At 46.9% G+C, this 25,918-nt stretch overlaps 1 protein-coding gene and 1 long non-coding RNA gene across 2 annotated transcripts in view; one reads left to right on the top strand and one right to left on the bottom strand.

The window, feature by feature from the left end:
* LOC135393013 (uncharacterized) overlaps nucleotides 1–19,086 on the bottom strand; it is a 33,578-nt gene extending 14,492 nt beyond the window's left edge. The window contains exon 1 of the long non-coding RNA XR_010422377.1: nucleotides 19,037–19,086. This is a non-coding gene — a long non-coding RNA (uncharacterized LOC135393013). The remainder of the gene's footprint in view (nucleotides 1–19,036) is intronic.
* Nucleotides 5,233–7,699, top strand: LOC135393011 (uncharacterized). Its single transcript, XM_064623611.1, has 4 exons — nucleotides 5,233–5,300; nucleotides 5,695–5,894; nucleotides 6,242–6,448; nucleotides 7,120–7,699. Exons 2-4 carry the CDS (start codon nucleotides 5,712–5,714, stop codon nucleotides 7,201–7,203), a joined length of 474 nt encoding a protein of 157 aa, XP_064479681.1. The 5' UTR covers nucleotides 5,233–5,300; nucleotides 5,695–5,711; the 3' UTR covers nucleotides 7,204–7,699.
* Nucleotides 19,087–25,918: the final 6,832 nt, after the last annotated feature.

The raw sequence follows: 25,918 nt of genomic DNA, 5'->3' as shown, positions 1-25,918 counted from the left end.
CAGCAGCAACGAGCGACTTCTGCAGAGGCGACACCTACGAGGCCTATATATACCGGCTCGACACCCTTCCTCGACAGTGGGCTTGGCGCATCAGTGGGCAGAATGCCTCATGTGTTTACTCTGTTCTTTCAGTCTCTACTGCTTTTTGAGACAAGGGCAGTGCCAGGCAACCTTCAGGATCTACACTTCGTGTTATCGCCGCCTGTTATCCCGACGAATACAACGCTTCTTCCACATGGTTCACTATCAGCAGCAACGAGCGACTTCTGCAGAGGTGACACCTACGAGGCCTATATATACCGGCTCGACACCCTTCCTCGACAGTGGGCTTGGCGCATCAGTGGGCAGAATGCCTCATGTGTTTACTCTGTTCTTTCAGTCTCTACTGCTTTTTGAGACAAGGGCAGTGCCAGGCAACCTTCAGGATCTACACTTCGTGTTATCGCCGCCTGCTATCCCGACGAATACAACGCTTCTACATATGGTTCACTATCAGCAGCAACGAGCGACTTCTGCAGAGGCGACACCTACGAGGCCTATATATACCGGCTCGACACCCTTCCTCGACAGTGGGCTTGGCGCATCAGTGGGGAGAATGCCTCATGTGTTTACTCTGTTCTTTCAGTCTCTACTGCTTTTTGAGACAAGGGCAGTGCCAGGTAATCTTCAGGATCTACACTTCGTGTTATCGCCGCCTGTTATCCCGACGAATACAACGCTTCTACACATGGTTCACTAGCAGCAGCAACGAGCGACTTCTGCAGAGGCGACACCTACGAGGCCTATATATACCGGCTCGACACCCTTCCTCGACAGTGGGCTTGGCGCATCAGTGGGCAGAATGCCTCATGTGTTTACTCTGTTCTTTCAGTCTCTACTGCTTTTTGAGACAAGGGCAGTGCCAGGCAACCTTCAGGATCTACACTTCGTGTTATCGCCGCCTGTTATCCTGACGCATACAACGCCTCTACACATGGTTCACTATCAGCAGCAACGAGCGACTTCTGCAGAGGCGACACCTACGAGGCCTATATATACCGGCTCGACACCCTTCCTCGACAGTGGGCTTGGCGCATCAGTGGGCAGGATGCCTCATGTGTTTACTCTGTTCTTTCAGTCTCTACTGCTTTTTGAGACAAGGGCAGTGCCAGGCAATCTTCAGGATCTACACTTCGTGTTATCGCCGCCTGTTATCCCGACGAATACAACGCTTCTACACATGGTTCACTATCAGCAGCAACGAGCGACTTCTGCAGAGGCGACACCTACGAGGCCTATACATACCGGCTCGACACCCTTCCTCGACAGTGGGCTTGGCGCATCAGTGGGCAGAATGCCTCATGTGTTTACTCTGTTCTTTCAGTCTCTACTGCTTTTTGAGACAAGGGCAGTGCCAGGCAACCTTCAGGATCTACACTTCGTGTTATCGCCGCCTGTTATCCCGACGAATACAACGCTTCTTCCACATGGTTCACTATCAGCAGCAACGAGCGACTTCTGCAGATTCGACACATACGAGGCCTATATATACCGGCTCGACACCCTTCCTCGACAGTGGGCTTGGCGCATCAGTGGGCAGAATGCCTCATGTGTTTACTCTGTTCTTTCAGTCTCTACTGCTTTTTGAGACAAGGGCAGTGCCAGGCAACCTTCAGGATCTACACTTCGTGTTATCGCCGCCTGTTATCCCGACGAATACAACGCTTCTTCCACATGGTTCACTATCAGCAGCAACGAGCGACTTCTGCAGAGGTGACACCTACGAGGCCTATATATACCGGCTCGACACCCTTCCTCGACAGTGGGCTTGGCGCATCAGTGGGCAGAATGCCTCATGTGTTTACTCTGTTCTTTCAGTCTCTACTGCTTTTTGAGACAAGGGCAGTGCCAGGCAACCTTCAGGATCTACACTTCGTGTTATCGCCGCCTGTTATCCCGACGAATACAACGCTTCTACATATGGTTCACTATCAGCAGCAACGAGCGACTTCTGCAGAGGCGACACCTACGAGGCCTATATATACCGGCTCGACACCCTTCCTCGACAGTGGGCTTGGCGCATCAGTGGGCAGAATGCCTCATGTGTTTACTCTGTTCTTTCAGTCTCTACTGCTTTTTGAGACAAGGGCAGTGCCAGGCAACCTTCAGGATCTACACTTCGTGTTATCGCCGCCTGTTATCCCGACGAATACAACGCTTCTACACATGGTTCACTATCAGCCGCAATGAGCGACTTCTGCAGAGGCGACACCTACGAGGCCTATATATACCGGCTCGACACCCTTCCTCGACAGTGGGCTTGGCGCATCAGTGGGCAGAATGCCTCATGTGTTTACTCTGTTCTTTCAGTCTCTACTGCTTTTTGAGACAAGGGCAGTGCCAGGCAATCTTCAGGATCTACACTTCGTGTTATCACCGCCTGTTATCCCGACGAATACAACGCTTCTACACATGGTTCACTATCAGCAGCAACGAGCGACTTCTGCAGAGGCGACACCTACGAGGCCTATATATACCGGCTCGACACCCTTCCTCGACAGTGGGCTTGGCGCATCAGTGGGCAGAATGCCTCATGTGTTTACTCTGTTCTTTCAGTCTCTACTGCTTTTTGAGACAAGGGCAGTGCCAGGCAACCTTCAGGATCTACACTTCGTGTTATCGCCGCCTGTTATCCCGACGAATACAACGCTTCTTCCACATGGTTCACTATCAGCAGCAACGAGCGACTTCTGCAGAGGTGACACCTACGAGGCCTATATATACCGGCTCGACACCCTTCCTCGACAGTGGGCTTGGCGCATCAGTGGGCAGAATGCCTCATGTGTTTACTCTGTTCTTTCAGTCTCTACTGCTTTTTGAGACAAGGGCAGTGCCAGGCAACCTTCAGGATCTACACTTCGTGTTATCGCCGCCTGTTATCCCGACGAATACAACGCTTCTACATATGGTTCACTATCAGCAGCAACGAGCGACTTCTGCAGAGGCGACACCTACGAGGCCTATATATACCGGCTCGACACCCTTCCTCGACAGTGGGCTTGGCGCATCAGTGGGCAGAATGCCTCATGTGTTTACTCTGTTCTTTCAGTCTCTACTGCTTTTTGAGACAAGGGCAGTGCCAGGCAACCTTCAGGATCTACACTTCGTGTTATCGCCGCCTGTTATCCCGACGAATACAACGCTTCTTCCACATGGTTCACTATCAGCAGCAACGAGCGACTTCTGCAGAGGTGACACCTACGAGGCCTATATATACCGGCTCGACACCCTTCCTCGACAGTGGGCTTGGCGCATCAGTGGGCAGAATGCCTCATGTGTTTACTCTGTTCTTTCAGTCTCTACTGCTTTTTGAGACAAGGGCAGTGCCAGGCAACCTTCAGGATCTACACTTCGTGTTATCGCCGCCTGCTATCCCGACGAATACAACGCTTCTACATATGGTTCACTATCAGCAGCAACGAGCGACTTCTGCAGAGGCGACACCTACGAGGCCTATATATACCGGCTCGACACCCTTCCTCGACAGTGGGCTTGGCGCATCAGTGGGGAGAATGCCTCATGTGTTTACTCTGTTCTTTCAGTCTCTACTGCTTTTTGAGACAAGGGCAGTGCCAGGTAATCTTCAGGATCTACACTTCGTGTTATCGCCGCCTGTTATCCCGACGAATACAACGCTTCTACACATGGTTCACTAGCAGCAGCAACGAGCGACTTCTGCAGAGGCGACACCTACGAGGCCTATATATACCGGCTCGACACCCTTCCTCGACAGTGGGCTTGGCGCATCAGTGGGCAGAATGCCTCATGTGTTTACTCTGTTCTTTCAGTCTCTACTGCTTTTTGAGACAAGGGCAGTGCCAGGCAACCTTCAGGATCTACACTTCGTGTTATCGCCGCCTGTTATCCTGACGCATACAACGCCTCTACACATGGTTCACTATCAGCAGCAACGAGCGACTTCTGCAGAGGCGACACCTACGAGGCCTATATATACCGGCTCGACACCCTTCCTCGACAGTGGGCTTGGCGCATCAGTGGGCAGGATGCCTCATGTGTTTACTCTGTTCTTTCAGTCTCTACTGCTTTTTGAGACAAGGGCAGTGCCAGGCAATCTTCAGGATCTACACTTCGTGTTATCGCCGCCTGTTATCCCGACGAATACAACGCTTCTACACATGGTTCACTATCAGCAGCAACGAGCGACTTCTGCAGAGGCGACACCTACGAGGCCTATACATACCGGCTCGACACCCTTCCTCGACAGTGGGCTTGGCGCATCAGTGGGCAGAATGCCTCATGTGTTTACTCTGTTCTTTCAGTCTCTACTGCTTTTTGAGACAAGGGCAGTGCCAGGCAACCTTCAGGATCTACACTTCGTGTTATCGCCGCCTGTTATCCCGACGAATACAACGCTTCTTCCACATGGTTCACTATCAGCAGCAACGAGCGACTTCTGCAGATTCGACACATACGAGGCCTATATATACCGGCTCGACACCCTTCCTCGACAGTGGGCTTGGCGCATCAGTGGGCAGAATGCCTCATGTGTTTACTCTGTTCTTTCAGTCTCTACTGCTTTTTGAGACAAGGGCAGTGCCAGGCAACCTTCAGGATCTACACTTCGTGTTATCGCCGCCTGTTATCCTGACGAATACAACGCCTCTACACACCCAATAAACCATAAACGTCCCATGGACGTCCAAAACTGGTCCAAATATCCCTGTCCATCTTGGATGTCTATGAGATGTCCGCATGTCATCGCAAAAATAACCTCCATGAGCTGACGTCTCTTAGACATACGCATGTGGCCGGGAAAAAGGCGTCCCTTTGTTGACGTCTCTTAGACATCTCCTTAAGGTAAATTTGATTCATGAGACTTAATATAGATCAGTCGTAATCCATTTAAACATCATTTATTTCCCTTCTACGAGGTGCTTCCAACATACGAAAGCATAAAATTGTCGTTATTCGAAAGCGAGGGTTAAATGAGTATCCGGAACATGTATGCATTGAATCCTAGAGGAATTGTATCCTCTTATTAACAAAGCATTTTTATGCAGTCAGAACTCGTTTCCCCAACGTTACCCACCCCGGAAGCCGATCTCTTTGCGATCCCCCTGGGTCCTCCGCACATCTCCAAGTTCCAGCGAAACTAGTGCTTGTGCTATCAAGTTAGCGGCACCGCCATCGACACGATTGTCATCATCATCCCCACCATCATCATTCGCCGCCTAGTTGGATTTTCACGTTTTGCCGCGTCGCTTCTTTTGCACGACGTGCGGTGGGGAGCTCTGTAGAAGGTAATTCTCATGCCTTTCCATGTTTTCCTTTCTGTTTCCTTCGTAATATAGGACTTGTAATGGGGCTTGTCGCGTCTCGCTGCTCGGCGTTTCGCTGCAGTGCTGGTGCTATCCTAAAGCTTTAGTAGTGTGTTTTGGTGCCTTGGCGGTTGCAAGTGGGACTAAAATGCCGAAAGTGAAGGACAAACGTTACGCTTATAGTGCAGCACACCGACAGAGTGAGGGTTTCATCGCCGTTTTCGGTGACTATGCTAACCCAACAGGGTCGACGAATAGTTCGCATGTTCGCAGTTGTTCGAAGGTTTGATGTAAAAACATCACGTCTTGGGGTGATCGCAATGTTGCACTGTCTCAGTTCGTTACAAATATAATGGTGCTCTGCCTTGTCATACAGAGTTTCAACGACAGGCCATGAGGCTGCTGCATATGATGCGCCTAGCCCAGCTGCAACATGGTGAAGTACTCGAGGAGCTGTGTTCTCGATACACTCGCGTTCTTGAGCATTGTCCGTCCATGATTCGAGCACCTTTCACTACCACTGAAGACCTGGAGGCATTTGACAGCACCCTGAACGAGAGCAAGACAGCTCAACTGGTGAGCAATCTTCCTAGCATTACTGAAGTATATTCACAGTCAAGGTTAATAAGCTACCTGCCTTCATGTCAGTATGGAATTTGAACGTAGAGGATGCATAGTAGAACTATGCATATTGTACAGAAAACTTCAGGTAATTAAATAATGCTAAAGTATAGAGCATATTATAAGTCTTAACATTATTCGAGTACGAAATGGATAAGCAAATTTTTATGCAAGATTGTATCCCACAGCAAGCATTCCATTTGGTGTACCTGTGTGGTTGATAAAGCTGGTGCGCATTACGCTATCATTGAGGTAGTTCATTGGTACTCGTCTAATACCTTTGTTGCTCTGCCCAAATGTAGATTGACGAACTCTGTCGCCTTGGGGGTTATGATGTTGGCCACGCAACACGGAACATCCTGTGCTACATATTGACCGACTCCTTGGCGGAACAGTGTACAGCTGGATCGGCCAGAAAGGCAAACGAAAATTCGCAGTGCTCAACTTCCCCAGCATCATTTTCAGTACGGATACCATACCTTCAAATGCCGTCTCCATCACAGTGCAACGTACGAGTCTTTACTGCATCAGTGAGAACCATACATCTTTGAACTAAAAATAGGGGCATTTTTGCTACAGAACATCAAGTGCTGGTTGTACTGTATGTACTATAGTTGCAGGTGTGCTTGTGGACCTTTTTCCTCAGAACGCACGGGACATGCGTGGCTGTCGTTCTGGCTTAAAAGGCGGAACATTCATACCGGTACCATGCTGGCGCTGCTACCATTTTTTCGTTCTTGGATTTCCCATTCTCACCAATGAGTTAGACTACGCTTCCCGGGTTGCGGCATAAAAAATGCACGGACATGACCCAGGAACAATAACAGACAGCTTTAATGCAGGATGGCTGCACTAAGCTCGAGAAGCGCAAAACAGCAGTGCGTAGCTCATTGGTCTGGCGTGGAATGACAAGGCCTGTTTCCTGGATCACATTGCATTCATCAAATGTGCATCCAAAAATTTGTGCAAAAAGAAGCAGTAATAACCATGCTTGAAACGATGAATACCAAAAAGCAAGTAAATGCAGGACACTTGTAGAAACACATGAAAATGGAAACTGTGCCGCCATATATTAAAAATGGTGCATTCGTAAGCATTTGTACTTAACTAGATAGCTATAGCATAACTTGTTAGAATGTGCCACGTGCCAATTGGTGAACCAGCTTATCGTTCATTTCAGGGGCTGTACGAGCAAACACAAAAGGTCCACAGCAAACAAGGTGGAAGTGGGGACGCATATCAAGGCATGGTTGCGACATGCTAAAGACCGAGAAAAAAAGCTGGCGAGAGCAACTGTAGAATGAGCACAGCTTATGCACAGGGAGCTTTTTTGTTTTAAACAATTGTCTGAGTAAGTATAGTTCTCAGCGCTGCATGCGTCCGCTACAGCTTCGCTACTATGACCACTGATGGCTATTTAGATAAAATGTGTTAACTTTTTCATTGGGGCTTTCAAAGAAAGGTGTAATAACTGTATGATAACTGTATTGGAGGCAGTTCATTTGAAATACGAAATTTGCAAAGAAATGTGGAATGTGAAGAATATTAATGAGGCAAATATTAAAATTGAGATGAAAGAGTACAATAGTAGACTTGTATAGAATAAAATGTCAGAATGAAATTGAGTGAATGATAATTCAAACTATACTGGGTGTCTCACTTAGATCCCCGGGCTAAATAATTCGCTAATGTGTGCACCAAACGAATAACTTTCTTTTTTATTTTCTGTCCAATACCACCCACAAGCTGCACTCTGTGTGAATGAGTGGGAAGCGCTTATTCTTTAATTAAAAATTCAAAGTTTCGTTAAAAAACGTAAATTCTAAAGCAGCACGGTCTAGGCATTAAAATGGGTACCACCCCTATAGGGATCTTCAGTGATCTTCTTTTAGACAAAAATCTGCAAACAAAGCAGGTCATTTGTTGCAATAGGTAATTGGTTTCGGCTTACATATTTTACGTCTCAGCGAAGCGCAAAAGGGCGTAATTCATTGGTGTAATACATTGGAATAAAACCGTAGTGGGTTGTTTTGGGGCACCTAAACAAAAATAAATAAAGTCAAGTCATCGGTGTAAGGATGTAATTCATTGGAAGGAGACCATAATGGGTTCATTCTGGGCACCTAAACAAAAATAATTAAAGTTAAGTTAAATTGGTGGGTAACTAAGTGGAAAAGCGCTCTTTTGCGCTTCAGCGCGATCACCCACAACAAAATTGTGTACACCGAAACCAATTAATTACTGCAACAAATGGCCGCTTCATTTGGAGATTTTCCTCTAAATGTTGTCCACTGGAGGGCCCAAAAGCCATGGTACCCATTTTAATAACGGCAGCGCCCTGCTTTAGAAGTTGTTCTTTTTACGAAACTAATTTGAATTTTTCTTTAGATAATGAGCAACCAAAACACTCATTCACACGGTGCGCAGCTTGTAGGCGGTATCAAACAGATACTTGTAAAAAAGAAAGTTCTTCGATTGGCGCAACCGTTCACAAATTATTTAGCCCGGGGATTTAACTGAAACATCCGGTATACCCCATTCGAGATTTCCTGTAAAAACGCTTGCTTCCAACTTGTGATGCCATGTTGGAAAGTCACAGGTCCTCAGTAGGGTGGTAATTTCATCTAATTAGCGTTCTGGTAGCTACGACGTGCCATAAACAATGCAACTTTCTCACTGTATAGGAGTGCACACAAAGAAAAGACACAGACAGTGTATGAAAATACTAAAATAGCCCCAGCAACAGCGACTGATTTAAAAAGTCCAGGTAACATTTTAAAACACTGAACTATTAACCTGGTGTTTCTGCCTGTGCTGCTTCTGCACGCATATACCTCTGGTACTCAAGCTATCATCGACACCTTGATAGCGTATTTGTTTCTGCAAAAAGTCTCTTTCAGGCAAAAAAACTCCCTGTATTTTTGGCACACTGTCATGTATGCTGAGGTCTTAAGGAACTGCTAGGGCGGCTTCCCTGTTGTACTGTTATTGCATACTTCAGTCCAAGGGGACTTTGAAATACTGTCATGCATATCTGAGTGTGCTACTCTAAGCGAACTGTGGGAGGACTCATATCACTTTATATATATATATATATATATATATATATATATCCCCACGATGATGGCATAGCTGCAGCAGAGGCGGCTTTTTCAAAGTACTCTGATTCTTCTTGTGATCCATCTGTCGTATCTACTCTACTAGAACTGATCCTAAAGAACAACAACTTTGAATTTAACGATGGCCACTATTTACAAGTCAACGGCACCGCTATGGGCACTAAAATGGCACCAAACTATGCAAATCTATTTATGGGTTCACTAGAAGAAGCATTCTTGAGCACGCGTGAGGACAAACCCACTTTATACAAGCGCTACCTTGATGACATATTTATGATCTGGCCACATTCGGAAGACAGTCTATTGGAATTTATACGCGATTTCAATGAGTTCCATACTTCTATTAACTTCACTCACACCTATTCTGCCGTCACTGTTAGCTTTCTTGATGTTCAAATTAAGCTAACCAATGGAGTTTTAACGTCTGATCTGTTCCGTAAACCCACAGACTCTCAGCAGTACTTGTCATTCCATAGTTGTCATCCTCGCCACACGAAACTGGCCATTCCCTATAGTCAAGCCCTTCGGTATAGGAGAATCTGCTCGAATGACGACGATCTGGACAGAAATTTAGAACAGCTGCAACAAACCTTTGTCGGTCGTCAGTATCCACCCGATCTAGTTCAAGATGCTCTCAACAGAGCTCGCAAGGCAAACCGTCTAAGCTTACTGGAGACAAGACAAAACAAATCAGAAAGTAATGCCGTGAACTTAACTGTAACATTCGCCGGAAATATCCCAAACATTAACAACATACTTAGCCGCCACCACAGTATCCTTCTCCAGTCAGAACGCACGAAAAACATATTTCCTAATCCACCACGTGTCGCTTACAGACGTACACGTAACTTACAAGATAGCTTGGTCCGCTCTAAAGTAGGCGAACCCACTAGCCCTCCGGCGGGCTGTCATCCATGTAATGGCAAGAGATGCCAGATTTGCAAGTTAATGCAGACCGCACAAACGGTCAGAAGTACGAATTCCAACTTTACCGTCAAGATCAACGCAGACGTAGACTGTAACTCATGCAACGTTATCTATCTAATCCAATGCAACACATGCCGGGCCCAATACGTGGGTCAGACAAAAACTTCTTTCCGAATTAGATTCAACAATCACCGATCGGATGTTACCAAGAAACCTAATCTCCCAGTCTCACGCCATTTCAAACAACCAGAACATTCAATCAACGAAGCCTCAGTTTTTATTCTCCAGTCGAACTTTACCTCCGACCGCTCCCGGGAACAACGGGAATCTTACCTAATTTACAAATTCCGATCGGCCATTAACGAGGACCCTGGCATGCTGTCAACAATAAGAAGTCTAACAACCTAGATAAGACCCTGTTGCCTTTTCTCGTTTCAGCCAGATCAAGGTCCCCACTGACCCACAAGGACGATGACCCCACTCCTGGACCTGACACAGAAACGCTCTGGAATTTCCCCAATTGACAACCGCCAGGTGGCGGGAATTTCCCCCAACCGACCACGTCATTCTCAAGCCCCTTATCAGCCTCGTGGCCACATTTAGCTCTTTTGTCCCGAAGAAGGCGGAGCTTCCGCCGTAACGTAGACATCCTCCCTAAGTTTTATGATTTTTAAGTTTTAATAAACCCCCTTTTTTGTTACTTCCCCTACTTTCGTCTTCTGTCTCCCATTTATTTCAACTATATATATATATATATATATATATATATATATAGAGAGAGAGAGAGAGAGAGAGAGAGAGAGAGAGAATAGAAGCTTGGGAGGGCAGTTGACCACGAGAATGAAATAAGCAGGAAAAATCAGAATACGACAAAGAGCTTACAGGAAAACACAAGGGGGAGTGAGTTTATATAAGAACAAGCTTGTTCTTGTCACCAAACCCCAGTCCCGTCGAAGGCAGCGCTGACTGCCGAAACGTCGACCCCTATCCCTACATGTGTTGATAAACTCCCCTTTGTGTTTTCCTGTAAGCTCTTTGTCGTCTTCTGATTTTTCCTGCTTATATATATATATATATATATATATATATTGATAAATATATTCTAGTCTGGTGTGTCGGTCAAGGCGACCTATGTCACACTCCCATGCCTAATCTAACCTCGAGGAGCTTACATGATATTCTTATATAGAGACATATATAGACATATATAAACGGTGACCTCGTCTGAGGAATTGTGAAACTTACTGTAGTGCTATTAATCCTAGTCAGCACCAATTTTCAAGGGACGTTACTGTGATACCGACTGTCAAGAGCAGTCAGTGTTACACTGTGATATGTATCCAAGCCTCAGGATCTGTTGTGATTGAGTTTTTGGTACTTTTACATACTTTCCCGTCAATACTCACTGTGCTACACAACCTTGTTAGACTGTACGTTTACATATATTGTGAAATGTATGCTGTTTATACCCAGTAAATAATCTATAATAAAGGTAAAATAAAGGTAAGGTACTGTCATTACTGGGGCTGTAATACCTGTACGTGAAATCTCCCAGAATGGTCCAAAAAAAAATCCATGTGGATGTCTCTCTGACAGGAAATGGATGCTTGTGTGAACATCCACATGCAGTCCATATTGACATCACCTGGATCATAATGGACATCCACAGGATGTCCTTAATGTCCCTCGAGTGTTATCTTGAAGTCATCCTCTGGATGTTTATGGTTTGCTGGGCATGGTTCACTATCAGCAGCAACGAGCGACTTCTGCAGAGGCGACACCTACGAGGCCTATATATACCGGCTCGACACCCTTCCTCGACAGTGGGCTTGGCGCATCAGTGGGCAGAATGCCTCATGTGTTTACTCTGTTCTTTCAGTCTCTACTGCTTTTTGAGACAAGGGCAGTGCCAGGCAACCTTCAGGATCTACACTTCGTGTTATCGCCGCCTGTTATCCTGACGCATACAACGCCTCTACACATGGTTCACTATCAGCAGCAACGAGCGACTTCTGCAGAGGCGACACCTACGAGGCCTATATATACCGGCTCGACACCCTTCCTCGACAGTGGGCTTGGCGCATCAGTGGGCAGGATGCCTCATGTGTTTACTCTGTTCTTTCAGTCTCTACTGCTTTTTGAGACAAGGGCAGTGCCAGGCAATCTTCAGGATCTACACTTCGTGTTATCGCCGCCTGTTATCCCGACGAATACAACGCTTCTACACATGGTTCACTATCAGCAGCAACGAGCGACTTCTGCAGAGGCGACACCTACGAGGCCTATACATACCGGCTCGACACCCTTCCTCGACAGTGGGCTTGGCGCATCAGTGGGCAGAATGCCTCATGTGTTTACTCTGTTCTTTCAGTCTCTACTGCTTTTTGAGACAAGGGCAGTGCCAGGCAACCTTCAGGATCTACACTTCGTGTTATCGCCGCCTGTTATCCCGACGAATACAACGCTTCTTCCACATGGTTCACTATCAGCAGCAACGAGCGACTTCTGCAGATTCGACACATACGAGGCCTATATATACCGGCTCGACACCCTTCCTCGACAGTGGGCTTGGCGCATCAGTGGGCAGAATGCCTCATGTGTTTACTCTGTTCTTTCAGTCTCTACTGCTTTTTGAGACAAGGGCAGTGCCAGGCAACCTTCAGGATCTACACTTCGTGTTATCGCCGCCTGTTATCCTGACGAATACAACGCCTCTACACATGGTTCACTATCAGCAGCAACGAGCGACTTCTGCAGAGGCGACACCTACGAGGCCTATATATACCGGCTCGACACCCTTCCTCGACAGTGGGCTTGGCGCATCAGTGGGCAGGATGCCTCATGTGTTTACTCTGTTCTTTCAGTCTCTACTGCTTTTTGAGACAAGGGCAGTGCCAGGCAATCTTCAGGATCTACACTTCGTGTTATCGCCGCCTGTTATCCCGACGAATACAACGCTTCTACACATGGTTCACTATCAGCAGCAACGAGCGACTTCTGCAGAGGCGACACCTACGAGGCCTATACATACCGGCTCGACACCCTTCCTCGACAGTGGGCTTGGCGCATCAGTGGGCAGAATGCCTCATGTGTTTACTCTGTTCTTTCAGTCTCTACTGCTTTTTGAGACAAGGGCAGTGCCAGGCAACCTTCAGGATCTACACTTCGTGTTATCGCCGCCTGTTATCCCGACGAATACAACGCTTCTCCCACATGGTTCACTATCAGCAGCAACGAGCGACTTCTGCAGATTCGACACATACGAGGCCTATATATACCGGCTCGACACCCTTCCTCGACAGTGGGCTTGGCGCATCAGTGGGCAGAATGCCTCATGTGTTTACTCTGTTCTTTCAGTCTCTACTGCTTTTTGAGACAAGGGCAGTGCCAGGCAACCTTCAGGATCTACACTTCGTGTTATCGCCGCCTGTTATCCTGACGAATACAACGCCTCTACACATGGTTCACTATCAGCAGCAACGAGCGACTTCTGCAGAGGCGACACCTACGAGGCCTATATATACCGGCTCGACACCCTTCCTCGACAGTGGGCTTGGCGCATCAGTGGGCAGGATGCCTCATGTGTTTACTCTGTTCTTTCAGTCTCTACTGCTTTTTGAGACAAGGGCAGTGCCAGGCAATCTTCAGGATCTACACTTCGTGTTATCGCCGCCTGTTATCCCGACGAATACAACGCTTCTACACATGGTTCACTATCAGCAGCAACGAGCGACTTCTGCAGAGGTGACACCTACGAGGCCTATATATACCGGCTCGACACCCTTCCTCGACAGTGGGCTTGGCGCATCAGTGGGCAGAATGCCTCATGTGTTTACTCTGTTCTTTCAGTCTCTACTGCTTTTTGAGACAAGGGCAGTGCCAGCCAACCTTCAGGATCTACACTTCGTGTTATCGCCGCCTGTTATCCCGACGAATACAACGCTTCTACACATGGTTCACTATCAGCAGCAACGAGCGACTTCTGCAGAGGCGACACCTACGAGGCCTATATATACCGGCTCGACACCCTTCCTCGACAGTGGGCTTGGCGCATCCGTGGGCAGAATGCCTCATGTGTTTACTCTGTTCTTTCAGTCTCTACTGCTTTTTGAGACAAGGGCAGTGCCAGGCAATCTTCAGGATCTACACTTCGTGTTATCGCCGCCTGTTATCCCGACGAATACAACGCTTCTACACATGGTTCACTATCACCAGCAACGAGCGACTTCTGCAGAGGCGACACCTACGAGGCCTATATATACCGGCTCGACACCCTTCCTCGACAGTGGGCTTGGCGCATCCGTGGGCAGAATGCCTCATGTGTTTACTCTGTTCTTTCAGTCTCTACTGCTTTTTGAGACAAAGGCAGTGCCAGGCAATCTTCAGGATCTACACTTCGTGTTATCGCCGCCTGTTATCCCGACGAATACAACGCTTCTACACATGGTTCACTATCAGCAGCAACGAGCGACTTCTGCAGAGCGACACCTACGAGGCCTATATATACCGGCTCGACACCCTTCCTCAACAGTGGGCTTGGCGCATCAGTGGGCAGGATGCCTCATGTGTTTACTCTGTTCTTTCAGTCTCTACTGCTTTTTGAGACAAGGGCAGTGCCAGGCAACCTTCAGGATCTACACTTCGTGTTATCGCCGCCTGTTATCCCGACGAATACAACGCTTCTACACATGGTTCACTATCAGCAGCAACGAGCGACTTCTGCAGACACCTACGAGGCCTATATATACCGGCTCGACACCCTTCCTCAACAGTGGGCTTGGCGCATCAGTGGGCAGGATGCCTCATGTGTTTACTCTGTTCTTTCAGTCTCTACTGCTTTTTGAGACAAGGGCAGTGCCAGGCAACCTTCAGGATCTACACTTCGTGTTATCGCCGCCTGTTATCCCGACGAATACAACGCTTCTACACATGGTTCACTATCAGCAGCAACGAGCGACTTCTGCAGAGGCGACACCTACGAGGCCTATATATACCGGCTCGACACCCTTCCTCGACAGTGGGCTTGGCGCATCAGTGGGCAGGATGCCTTTTGTGTTTGTTTACTCTGTTCTTTCAGTCTCTACTGCTTTTTGAGACAAGGGCAGTGCCAGGCAATCTTGAGGATCTACACTTCGTGTTATCGCCGCCTGTTATCCTGACGAATACAACGCTTCTACACATGGTTCACTATCAGCAGCAAGGAGCGACTTCTGCAGACACCTACGAGGCCTATATATACTGGCTCGACACCCTTCCTCGACTATTGGACTATCCTGGTTCACTATCAGCAGCAAGGGTAGTCGATTACTTCTGTGACAAATTCTGAGTCCATTAAATGATACACGAGTTCTGTTTGAAGGTGAACCTGAGGTACCAGAACGTTTCCAGTCCGAGGGTGTCACCCATGATCATGGGAATAACGCTAAACTCGGTAAAGTAAAACTTTTGTTTCTATCTACAAGGCCAATATATACTGGCTCGACATCCTTCCTCGGCAGTGGGCTTGACGCATCAGTGGGCAGGATGCCTGATGTGTTTACTCTGTTCTTTCAGGTTTGTAGAAACTTTTATGGACCATGTATGAAAAACAGCCACTTTGTTTTTGTTGTGCCAAGCCAACAGTGTATGCTTCTTGTAATAAGTGCCTGCACATGCGCTATGAAAGATCTGTTGCTATTGTCGGGAGACATTGAGCAAAACCCTGTTCCCACACTAGACGATATTATGAAACAGTTACTTGACAACAAAAGATCAATGGAAACTGGTATGGCTGAACTAAAAGCAACACAGGTGGAATATGCATATTGACAACATTGTAAGAAAGGCGACAGGTAAATTATATTACTTGAGGCGCCATCTCAGATTTGCCAGAGCCAATACGAGATTGAGGGCATACAAGAGTCATTCCAGCTCAATCGTCCCAGTCGCGTGGCTCGACCATCGCGGATTTCCGAGAAAAAAAATTATAATGTTACCATTCATGGGAACATGAACCACACAAAGTATTTTTTTTCCCGGAAGCGCGTTGAGTGACCGCTAGGGGGCCTTGAAGTCCCGCACGAAGCAGTAAACCAGGGCGCGCGCAAGCGCGTACCTGCCGAGTGCGGCTTCCCATTGGTAAAAAATTCAAACGGGACTGTCTTCACAAAGCCTGGTACTGGCTCTGCACCGGTCGACAACCGCCCGTCGCGGATCATTCGCATGGGAGCGTTCGGTGAAATATCTTCTAAATCCACTGACTTTTTCTTTTTCCGGACTAACTATTAATGAAACTTCAAACAACTAATTTTTTACAAGTTCAGACCTGTCCAAGTAATGCGCAGGAAAAGTTTAAAGCTCTAATATCGCAATGTTTTTGTTTTAAAAAATCGCAAAGTTCCGTGTTCAAGCAAAAACCCGTAACTTTGTTGAGCTGCACTGACATTTCTGAACATGCTGTGACATCGAAACCGGCTCATAACAGTAGTCCAACGTCCCAATAATCATAACAAAAATTTTCTCAGAGGTGTTGTTCGTTTAAGGCGCGCAACGATTTTTTAAAGTTACCCGATGCCGCAGGCGGCCTGCAAGGGCTGACCTTGTCTCAGCCGAAGCACGCGCGACTCGGCTTCTCTTGTATTTCTTTGAACAAAGAGAGATTAGGGCCACCTACAGCGACAAACCTGGGCTCATGCTTTGCCATATTGACGCGAGTCTTCCGGTGGACTCTACGTCTGTCATCGTGAGGAACACTCCCGTGTGAATGGACCTCCATGAGCAGCTGTTGCCTTCTGTCGGGCGAAAGACCTTGATCAGCTAATACTTTGGTGACGAAATGGTTCCACCACTTCGTCACCAAGGAGTAATTCTGCTATTTGTCATCGCTGAAGAGTAAGCTGCCACCAACGGAAGCAATTGTGCTAGATTTTACAGAGAACTATAGCTTCATCGCACAGGACGCCCCACAGTCATTCCATTAGGAAAACATCCAGGCGACCATTCACCCAACTGTGGCGTACTATGTCTCCGATATCGACTGGAGCCTGTTGCATAAGTCGTACGTCATAGTTTCTGATTGCATGCAGCACGATGCCGCTGCCCTCCACAGGTACATCAAGGTGTTCCTACAGGCCTGCCTTCCTACTGCGGAGAAGATGGAATACAAAAATAAGAACTTCTTTCTGAATTTGTGCTTCCACAGCAAAGACTTCGAAATCGGTGCAGTGTGGAACTTTTTCGCCACGTCTCATGGCAAGGGACCGTGTGACGGAGTTGGCGGAACACTAAAAAGGCTCGCAACTAAGGCAAGTTTGGAGTGGCCACAAATTCTGTCACCACATCAATTATTTTTGTGGGCACAAAAAGAGTTAAGGGACATCACGCCACTGTGGGTCTGCGCAGACGTCCTGCAGAAGGAGGGGCAGTCGCTATCATCTCGTTTCGCAAATACAGTTCCTGTTCCCGGCACTCGGAAGTGGCACTACTTTAATCCTCTTTCTAACACGCACGTCCGGGCATCAGTGACGTCAACGACTACTGAGAGCTTTGTGTTCAAGGTGTGTAGGGACTGTAGCAATGAATAGGTGAGAGCGTTCGTGCTTACGCTAGTATTTGCGTCCTCCCACGCCTGCATAACTGTAAATAGACCAAAATAAAAATCAAGGCAAGTAGTTGTTGCTGTCTGTAGTTTCTGCTCGCGTTTTGTTTGAGCAAACGTAGGAGAGTTAGCTTCCTCCCCGCGTACTGCGGCTAGACAATGTCGGCCCTTGCAGGCCGCCTGCGACACCAAGGTAACTTTAAAAAATTGTTGCGCGCCTTAAACAAAAACACCTCTGAGAAAATTTTTGTTTTGTTTATTGGGACATTGGACTACTGTTCTGAGTCGGTTCCGATGTCACAGCATGTTCAGAAATTTCAGGGGGGCTCAACAAAGTTACGGGTTTTTGCTTGAACACGCAACTTCGTGATTTTTTTAAAAAAAAGTGCAATATTCGAGCTTCAAACGTTTTCCGCGCATTACTTGGACAGGTCTGACCTTGTAAAAAATTAGTTGTTGCAAGTTTCGTTAATAGTTAGCCCGGAAAAAATCGCAAAGTCAGTGGATAATGAGGATATTTCACCGAACGTTCCCATGCGAATGATCCACGGCGGACAGCTGTCGACTGGTTCAGAGCTAGCACTAGGCTTTGTGAAGACAGTCCCGTTTCAATTTTTTTACCGGCGTGAAGCCGCACTCGCCCAGTGCGCGCTCGCGCGCACCCTGGTTTACTGCTTCATGCGGGAGTTCAAAGCCCCCTAGCGGCCATTCAACGCGATTCCGGGAAATACAAAAAAACTACTTTGTGTGGTTCATGTTCCCATCAATGGTAACATTATATTTTTTTTCTCGGAAATTCGCGATGGTCGAGCCACGCGACTGGGACGATTGAGCTGGAATGACTCACAAAGCATATGTGCTATCTGTATCGGAGCACACGTGTGTAATATGGGACCCTCACACGGCATCAAATGTGTGCAAATTAGAAGCTGTCCAAAGGAAAGCTCTGCGATTTATTTTCAATAAGTATAGGATGACGGACTCAGTCAGTGAGTTGTACGCTAGGGCTCGTTTGAACAAACTGGGCTCCCGTCGCTTGAAGCCCCGTTTGAAATTTTTGTATCTGGCTGTTCATGGGCGACTAAAAATAGACTCTTCGCAAGACCTGCAGCCTTTCGCAGGAAGGTGTACACGCCAATCACGGTCACGAACGTTGGAAGCCTTTCAATGCTAAAAATGACTGTTTTAAATAATCTTTTTTCCAAGGACAATTGTTGGGTGGAATGCGTTGCCTGAAACAGTGCTGAATAGTTCATCTGTAGAACAGTTTTCTACAGCTTTATCATTGATGTGTCGTGATGCTGCCCTTGCTTGATTCTGTGCCCACCCGTACTTACGCTCATGAATTTGGACCAGTAGTACGTGAAATAAAAATAAATAAAAAACACTTGGTGTGATGTGTCAGGTGATCCAGTCTATGCTTGCATTTAAGTCTCCCAATGACACATGTGGTACAAGAGAAGATCCATACTCACCACCTTGTCTTGTCGAACGTCAGCTCAACAGTGGTATGAAAAACATGCCTGAAATCGAAAAGCTTGCATGGTTACGCATTTTCTGATTTACAACTCCGAGTATGAACTCGCCCTTGATACGTCTGGATGTGTTCCTTTCACCAACATTTCTCAGAAGTGTGTATTTAATGTTAGTGGAAGAACTTCAAGTGCTCAACAGACGCATCATACTCAGGCAGGCAGCAGGGTGAGCACGCCAGACATATGTGGTAAGAAGATGGTACGAATGAAATGCGCTGCTATTTTGGGAGATAGCCACTTCAGAAATGGCTTTCGCGGCCTCCTCATTCCAACCAGTGGTACAACAGTAGGATGTGGTGTACGCTCCCCATGGGCTGACCTTTCTCATGCCAGCATCCAGTGGCCCAGGTTTGGTTCTTCAATACCTCAGAGTGCACCCACTGTCACAAGAGGTAGATACAGTGGCCCATACAGTGATTCCCTACTTGATGTTAAGTTCAAGATGCTCCGACATGTTCCAAAATGCACTGCAAATCCACAGCAGAAGCCGCACCACAGGGGTGCTCGAATGCAAGACTGCAATTCTCCGACTGCGATGGCCCGCAGACTACATGCAGGAGGTGTGTGATTATTTAGTTACGGTCTCTGGGGCCACGACAGTGCCTTAATGGGAGCGTAAGCATATCAATAATGTGGGGCCATGTATGTAACATAGTGGTCTTCTACGTTTTTTTTTTTTTCAATTTTCACATGTGTTTTTAGCCAATTAATCCTGAGTTTTTGCATGCCTCCTGTATTCCTGTTACAATTTTGTCTGTCAGAGAGATTGCTAGACATGCCAGATTGCAACATCTATCGTATTCTGCTTCAACTGAGTCTTACCGCACCACTTGGGGCTCCTGACAATTTGTACAGGACATGAGGGGATGTTCAAGGACATTTCAAAATGTATTAAAGGTTGCATGTAACGATAATCATATGCAAGTTGGCATGTGCTATTTTTGTCCGAAGGTTTAGTTTAGCTAACCCTGACAGTTATACTGCTGTCATGTTAACTGTGCCAATTTCCATTGTGATAGTTTGATATATGGCTCTTAATTATGTCTTCTGACTGCTTTTATAAGTGTTTAGTCTTATCAATTTGTCTTATCTTGCGTTCACCTATGACTGCATGTCTTTCACGCTGTCTGCCTGCCCCCTGTATGTGAAGCTGCCGAAATTAGAGTTTACTACTTCTTTCACCTTTTCCTTGTGTGCTATATATGTTCGTACTTGGTTAATGGTTTTGAGGCAGGATATTCATATAATGTATGTGCACAATTCCTCTACAGCATTTGAGAATAAAGTTCTGAGGCTCCTCCACACATTGAAGATCACGCAAGGAGACCACACAGCACAGTTGAACAACGTATGTCGCAAGGCGCCAGTGATAATGACATTGAGCCACATGCTGGACTTGAGGAGTTCCTGGAATTTGATGAAACGCTAAAACAGGACACCAAGAAGAAGAAACTGTTGAGTCCTTTTATGCGCATTGCCCTTTTCCATGAACTGTCTGTTGTTGTGGGGAGGCTAACATGAACGAGTACACGCGAGTGTATAAGCAGAATGCACCGTCCTAACACAGGAAGAGAGAAACTGGCAGTTTGTGTTTCTTCACAACTGTACCAGTAACAGACAGTCGCATATTACTTTTCACTGGTTAATGAAGTTTAGTCTGCCCCCTGGGCCTGGAATCACGAACATCAGTTAACGTATGAACAGAGACTAGGGTTTCACCAACGCTGGATAGAAAGAAATATCATCAAGCAATCCCCAGGGTTTTAAGGAGGAGCAATTAATAAAATGTGCACTTCTGCGACTGCTGGGAGCTTCTCGCAGGCTGTAGCCTTTCCAATTATCCTTCTCATCTATGGTCACAGCCTCTGTAATGCAGGGTTGGCGGTATCTGCAAGTACCAGTTCCAGTGGCAAAGTGGTCAGGATGACCACTTTCCATGCAGAGAGTGGTAGGTAATGTGGGATCGAATCCCCACACCTACTGTGCTGTCTAGGGCTTTCTCTGAGTTTTCCAGCAGATCCTACAGACGAATTTCGGCATGGTTCGCCTTAGGTCGGCCAAGAATGCATACTAACCCCTTGTATAACACTCCTTCCCTCTGTCCTTTCTCCATCTGTCCACGTCTATACGCCCGCTCACACCCACAGTTGCTTCGTGGCGCAAACACGGAATAAAAAAAGGTATGACCAAGTAAGATAACTGTAATTACAGTTCTGGTGTGGACTAGTGTTGGTAAAGGCAAATGCTGATAAAATAGTGGTCCAGGTTTTGAAAATGTGCAACACGTAGTCCGGATTATGTATCAAGGTACTCCATTGCATCTGCTTCGCTCCTGGGTGATAGCTGTATGAATGTTCACTTCAGATGGGCGTTCTGCAAAAGTATGGTGGGACAAACACCAGAGATGCCACGCAGAGAATTTTACGAGCGCTTATGAAGGAGAAAGTAGCAACCAAGAAGATGAAGTTCTGCGACCTGTTATGCAGTGAATGTGATGCCATATTGGGTAAGTTCTTCTTGTGCAATCCTAGTTACTTTTGTGAACTCCCTTGTCATGGTTTTCCGCTCTGTGTCTAAGTTAAACTCGAAGAGTGTTATGCTGAGTTTTAACCACAGTGTTGGCTGCAAGTACGGTACTTAGTCCGTCCCACACTACTATAAAGAATGAATGCGCAGCTGTATGTTGTGCAATTTGCTGTCAGTAATAAGCATTTTCCCAGCCATTGCAGTCATGTTGTAGTAAGTTTTAGATTATGTGTTTGCATGTTCTGTATATCTGTCTCGCCACCTGTGTTTCTGATAGCCATGTTATATTTTCAATTATAGGCACCGTAATGTCAAACCGGCTGCTCAAGGATGCCACCCGCAGTGAAGTAGAGCTTCACATGAAGTCCTGGCTGAGGCATGCCAAAGAACGTCACGACAGGACGTCAACACAAGATAAGGGCTAGGTGTATTACACAGAACAGCGGCGATAGCTGGGCCAGTCATTGCGACGCTACCTAGACTTAGCTCTGACACTCTGTGTGCATTCTCTGGGAGTGTGGTAGATAAAATTCCTTTCCTCAGTATATTTGACTGCAGGGTGCATACTGAGGGCTTGCGCCTTCAAAAAGAAGCGTTGCCTTCAAAAGGAGAAGTGTTATGCCATTGTCATCTCCATGCAAAACACATCAACAATGTGAATGGGTTTTCCATGTGTAATGTTGCACAAATTAATTTAGCACATGAAATAGAAGGTGGGATTATATTAAAATTCAAGCTGTGTAGAGAGCTTGGGAGCACATCATAGTTGTGATTAATAGTTAATAGCTTTTCGGTGAGGGTAATAAGCTTGGTTGTTAATAAGCATAAAGACAGCTCTAATAGTGTTCGTGTGTATTGGAAGGTGACGGAAATGGAACCAGATATAACTTTGCCACATCGAAGGCTGCACATACATACAGATTTTTAATTTAGGGAAATTAATTTACTTTTTAATCGAACTTGGAAAATTACAAGCAAACCCCAATTTTTAACAGAAATATGAAGTACTCCACGGATAACCGCAGATCCATCAAATACTATGCACAGCATAGCAACAGAAATGGTAAAAAAAAATAGTACAAGTGCTGCTTTAGCTCCGCCTACTTGATTGTCGCAAAAAAGCTGGCGTGGAAAGAGGAAGTTTTCCCGCGTCATGTTTTACCTTTCTTTCCCCTGGTTTGACCTTGATGTTGACGACGACTGCCAGAAAGAAAGCAAAACAAATCATGGTGGTGACACTTCCTACTCTTGCCGCACATTTTGCGAACGCTTTTTTCCGAAGCTAAAGCAGGACGGGCTATAGCAGCACGTTTACTAGTTTTTTTAGACTATTTCTGTCGTTATACTGTGCATAGTTTTTTTTTGGTCTGCGGTTATTTCTGGAGGACTTTATATATCTGTTAAAAAAAAGTAAGGTGCGTGTGGTGTCTTACACCGAATGTACAGGGCAGAGCCCAGTTACGCAGCTTGACTCCATCGTTCCATTCCCTAACTTTTATTCACGCGCCTCGAGCCATCATGACGATGCCTCGCCGATACCACATATCCCCCTTTGTTGAAAAAGACAATCCCATGACATACAAACTTCCGAAACAAAGAGAGAGAGGGGGGGGAAGAGAAAGTCAATTGCAACTTAGCACACAAGAGGGCAAATGCTCATTCCACAATGTATATGTCCAGCGAAATGAAATGTCCACTTTATGTTCCTGGAATGCTGTGGGGGTATCTGACAGGTGGTGCACGACTTCAGCGCTACGTCGTAATGGCGGTGGTGGAGGTGCTTCGAGGGCATCCTGGGGTTGCTCTACTGGCGCAGATTCCGTTTCTGGAATTGAAACAGTCCACCACCCATGCCGTGACGAAGTGTCCACTTTGTCGTCCGCAGGTGGTACTCGTGGCTGAGCCCATGCAAACTTTGATGAGTGCCACACTCTTCCATCTTCGAGGAGGTACGAGAGTGGACCACGGGGCGCTACAATCCTAAGAGGAGCTGAATACTTTGAAGTGCCTTTGGTCTGCTTACCAGGCAGGCGAACGCGCACATACTGCCCTGGATGAAATCGTTTCTTGACGGCACGTCTCTTGTTGTCCTCGTTTGTTTTCTGTTTGGTTTGCCGGGCTGCTACACGACGTCGAATTGCAGGCATGTCGAGTTCCGGCGTGATGATAGGAATGCCCGTCGGCTGCAGTAGGGCATCCGCGAAGCAATTTTGGTCGCCTTTCTTGTATTTGATGGTGAAATTGTAGTAGAAGAGCCGAGCGGTCCACCGTGAGATGCGAAGGGGCCGGTGTCCACTTCCTTGTGAACCCAGGAGTGTGACCAAAGCCTGGTGGTCGGTGCGTAGTGTAAACGGTCGTCCCCAAAGGTATACGTTGTTATCCTGCAGCTGCTGTAAAACGGCACCCAAACCACAAGAAGCATCGGTAGTTACTACAACTGCAAGACGGGGGTCGAACATGTGGAGAATGGGACATGAAGCTAGCAGCGACTTGACACGAATGAAACATCCTTCTGCTTCTTGTGTCCAGGAAAATGATTCTCCACTTCTCAAGAGCTTCCTCAGTGGCTCCAGGACCTGTGCATAATGCGGAATAAATTTGCTATAATAACTGACAAGGCCAAGAAATGACCGAAGAGATTTTATGTCGGTTGGCGGAGGGGCTTTCTCGATGGCTTCCGTAGCCGATGGCAAAGGTGAGAGTCCTCGAGCACTCACAGTATGTCCTAAGAAAGTCAGTTCGGGGACGTCAAAAATGCACTTGTGGTTGAGCCGCAAGCCTTCTTGCGAAAGTCGTTGTAAAACTGCTCGAAGGTTGTCCATATGCTCCTGCTCAGTTCGCCCGTACACGAAGATGTCGTCAATATAGAATAATACTCTTTGACAGCCTTGTAGTAGGAGTGACATCACAAGCTGGAACGTTTCGGAGCGGATGCAATTCCAAAGCATACACGTTTGAAACGGTAGAGGCCATCGTGGGTTATAAATGCTGTTAGATCCCTACTGTCTGGATGTAAAGGAACCTGATAATATGCTGAAGCTAAATCGAGCTTGGAGAAACGCGTAGATCCAGACAGGGCATTTAACAGTTCATCTGTATGGGGCAAGGGGAAACAATCTGGTATGACTGCCTTGTTTGGCTCCCGGAGGTCCACACAAAGGCGGATGGAGCCATCTTTCTTTTTCACCACCACGATTGGTGATACCCACTCCGACGCAGTAATCTTCTCTATTATAACTTGCTCTTCTAGTCGTCGCAGTTCATCTGAAACTTGTTCGCGAACTGTGAGCGGTAGCCGTCGCAATTTACCAGTAACGGGCTTGACTTCCGACCGCACTTTCACCTTGTGCACATAGTTCTTTGCAATTCCTAGCGCACCATCAAACAGGTGTGCGAAATCTGAAGCGAGTATTGACGGTAACGGAGTAGATAGTGTGTTAGAGCACGTAAGGTGGAGCCCGTCGATCCTAAGTTTCAGTGCGGTGAGCGCGTCAAGACCCAGTAGAGTTGTACCGCTCGAAACGACGTAGAAGATCACACACACTGTGCGCTTCTTGTGGGTTACTGACGCTGGGAAGCAACCGACTATAGCGAGGTTGATGGACGTCGGCCTCAATGTAATGCCAGAAAAGTGCTTGTTGTAAATTGCTGCAGACATAATGGACACTGACGAACCGGTATCCAACAGGAAATCGACGTTGGTGCCTTCAACGTTTACTGTAAGATATATTTCCGTCTTGCGCCTCGTTTCGGGTGATGCAAGTTCGAGTACTATTTGGCTGTCGTCTTGCGAGGTCGACCCAGAAGTGCTTGGATCCGAAGTTACTGTACGAACTCGGCCAGAAGATCGGCAGACCGACCGAGTGTGTCCTATCTTATTGCAAGCCAAACACTTTTTGTTTCTTGCTCTGCATAAAGCTGAGTTCGCGAGGTGATCCGCCGACCCGCAACGAAAGCAATGTGTGCCTGACGTCGGTACCGATGGTCTATTACCAGTTCGGAACTGCTTGTTAGCAGTCTGCTTGAATCCTCGCTTGGCAACTTCTTGTGCAGTAAAATCTTCTTCGTACTTGTGGAATTGTTTCACTTCCTTCTGTGTTTGCTCAAACTGACGCGCGAGAGCCAGAGTCCTATCCAAGGTAAGGCCAGAGCCTTCGAGCAGCAAGCGCTCACGGAGATGAGGAACATTCGCACTCTCCACAATCTGGCCCCTGAGCATTGCTTCGCATGTGGATCCAAAATCGCAGCTGTTAGCTAGCTGACGAAGTGCAATGAGATAGTCGTCGATCGTTTCAC

The sequence above is a fragment of the Ornithodoros turicata genome, chromosome 4, assembly GCF_037126465.1.
Source record: "Ornithodoros turicata isolate Travis chromosome 4, ASM3712646v1, whole genome shotgun sequence".
In the NCBI taxonomy this organism is placed as follows: Eukaryota; Metazoa; Arthropoda; class Arachnida; order Ixodida; family Argasidae; genus Ornithodoros; species Ornithodoros turicata.
The sequence above is the reverse complement of the archived record's forward strand: the minus strand, read 5'-3'. Positions and strand labels throughout refer to the sequence as shown.